The sequence below is a fragment of the Branchiostoma belcheri genome, unplaced genomic scaffold, assembly GCF_001625305.1.
Source record: "Branchiostoma belcheri isolate BF01 breed outbred unplaced genomic scaffold, Haploidv18h27 scaffold94, whole genome shotgun sequence".
NCBI classification, from domain to species: Eukaryota; Metazoa; Chordata; class Leptocardii; order Amphioxiformes; family Branchiostomatidae; genus Branchiostoma; species Branchiostoma belcheri.
This window is the reverse complement of record NW_017804620.1, coordinates 964,204-967,045: the sequence shown is the minus strand read 5'-3', so window position 1 is coordinate 967,045 and position 2,842 is coordinate 964,204. Positions and strand designations below refer to the sequence as shown.

General features: G+C 45.8%; 1 protein-coding gene across 1 annotated transcript in view; it reads right to left on the bottom strand.

The window, feature by feature from the left end:
• The window catches only part of LOC109461562, a 9,112-nt gene extending 6,703 nt beyond the window's left edge, over positions 1 to 2,409 (bottom strand). The window contains exons 1-4 of the mRNA XM_019757938.1: positions 2,300 to 2,409; positions 1,822 to 1,969; positions 1,253 to 1,325; positions 960 to 1,133 (exon numbers count right to left, since the gene is read on the bottom strand). Of these exons, the coding sequence (XP_019613497.1) occupies positions 960 to 1,133; positions 1,253 to 1,325; positions 1,822 to 1,969; positions 2,300 to 2,409 (505 nt within the window). The remainder of the gene's footprint in view (positions 1 to 959; positions 1,134 to 1,252; positions 1,326 to 1,821; positions 1,970 to 2,299) is intronic.
• Between the last annotated feature and the right edge of the window lie 433 nt (positions 2,410 to 2,842).

Below are 2,842 nucleotides of genomic sequence, written 5' to 3'. Positions count from 1 at the left end.
CTCAAAAGCACCCGATGGTCCCGATCAGATTTGAAGCTCAGACGGCAGACAACCTTCTTCTGTCAGTGATCCACTCTGTCAGCTGGTTTTGTTTCAGCCGAACGTCGACGTCATTTCCGACCTCTGGATGGAGTCCAAGTTTACTTTCCGACCTTGGCCGCTAAGAAACCTTTGGGGAGAGCGCCTGCGTTTTGGTTTGTACGTGTTCAGAATGAATAAACGGGATGACGACGTCGATAATTTTGTCATGGTGGGTTCACCGCTGGGTCATTTGGCAATCAATGATTTTGTACACGAAACGTACTAAGTCACATTAGGAAAGTCATGGTCTGCTCTGTTTATTCTTACTTAACTGTTAGTCACATTCACATGTACTACTAGTATATGGTGACAGGAGCAGAGCAGACCATATGAAACTGCAACATTATGTAACCCAACACCAGTCACCATGGTGACGAACATCAACAAATCATGTCATTGGTCAGGTCATAGGTCACTGGAGAAGAAGAAGAGGAAGAAACTGAGCAAAAACAATATGTTTTCCTTCGGTAAACATAATTATCTACATTGTGGTTAGAACGAAAGCTACTAGCATTCAGGGCAAGCTCAATTGTCAAGTTCCAACTGTCTGTATCTCCTGTATGTATTCTTGCTGGGGTCTTGTAGCTATGATCAGCATGAAAGTTCATCTGAGTTGGTAAATTACATTATGCAGAATTTTAAACTGTTCGAGACGGGGGGGCGATATCGACTTGAGACAACCTTTGACCCTCTGCTGACGTCACACGTGGGAAAAATCACGTGTTCACAGCATTTGGGTCAGATAGCTGAGGAAGACTGAGTGATTCAGTCGAAAATTCCGGTGAGTAAAATTTATGAGTTGGAGAACAGATTAAAAGTCTGCATATTGTAGCTATGATGTTATTCCCCAGCACTTTGTGATGATGTTTCTGTTTTTTACACGGAACCAGCAGGTAGGGGACCTTTCTTCTCGTCATGAGCACCTGACGCCGCACCTGGGTCCACCTGGTACGCAGGTGGCGCCTGCTGGGCGGGGTAGAACACCTGCACAGGTGCGCCTGCGGCACCTGGGTTCTGCGCCAAGAACATCTGCGGTTGGCTCCCCTGGGCACCTGCGGAAAATATAGATTTAAGAGTAAAAGAAATCTGTTACTTTCTTAAACTTTTTATTTTTTTACACGGGCCAGAACACCTGCATTGATCCAGGTATGACATAAAGTTAGTTACCAACCTGTGATTCCCTGCATGATGACAATGTTTCCTTCTGCTCCACCGGGAACCGGACCTGCAGCGTAGATCACTGTCTGAAAAACAAACAAACAAACAAACAAACAAACAAACAAACATATGAAGGAGAAGACTGTAAACATGTAGTAGCTATAGAAACTACATGAAACATAAAAATGCAAGTACTGGGTTTTGTAGAATTGTTGACGCGTTCTTTTGCCGGCCAATTCTACAAAACCCAGTATCAAAACGCCCATCCACTCTACTCTCCAAGCAGAGGTTGTGGGGGAATGATCGTTACCTTTTTATATATGGCCCTTTTTTGTCGCTACCCCCACCAACCCGTCGGTGGCTAATGGATACTAGTACTGGCTGGCCTATTTGATACTGTCTTTTTGCCACCGAGAGGGATCTGCTTGGAGATTACATCCACTTGGAGGCCTGCACAGGAGGCCAGTCAGTAACTTATTCCGTATCAAAAACAAGGCCCTCGTAGGACAAACCAAAAACTAACGTTTAAGTACTTTTCGAAACCTAATGTCTAAGCTTCAGTGTTCCATCTGCAGTACCAACCTGTGCCGCCGGGCGGCGCATGGTGCAGAGTCCACAGCAGCTGAGAATGGAGACCACAAAACCGAGAATGAGCTCAAGCACAGCCAGGAAGATGTTCACTGCATGGAGGCCGATGGAAGCCGGTGTACAGTCAAAGGTCTTGTAGTGCCTACAGGGAAAGATTCACGTCATAATTTTGATATAGTCCATCACTGGAATGTAACATTTGCAAAGCAAATACATAATGTTAACCTTATGGTCTACCCTAACAAACTACCTCTCTGTTTATTTTTACTCAAACGCATTCACACACACACACACACACACACACACACACACACACACACACACACACACACACACACACACACACACACATACACACACACACACACACACACACACACACACACACACACACACACACACACACACACACACACACACACACACACACACACACACACACACACACACACACACACACACACACACACACATTGCTCTCATGCCGTTGAGCGCGTCCCAGTCGTGCTGCCGACACGTAGTGGAGCACGATAGAGCTGCAATGGCGATGCAGCACACACACGCCCACGAATATACTACCATGAACGCTACCTAAACTCATGGGTCGAGACAATGATGGAAGCTCCTTGGACTATAGGTGAGAGAACACGGTAAACAAACAATGCACAAGTCTATAGGAAGGCAACAAACATGCTCTGGGATCGTTCTTGCAAACGACAAGTGAACAAACAAACATACGATCATGGGGTATCGTGTGTCCATCATAATTTTGTTTCCCCACCGCTCACTCCCCCCAGCCAATTTCTGTCTAAAACCTTTTATACCCGGTAGTAAATTATACTTAGGCCTGATGGAGACTACAAGCTACAACCCTGCAGGTCGATCATAACTTGATTCCCCATCTGTGCTGGTTTCTCGGAAACCCCTTCAGAGCCTGGCAACAACCCAACACGTACGCCCAACATTGGAGCTTGGGCACTGACCTTTCGCTTATAAGGCCACAGCAAGTAAATTT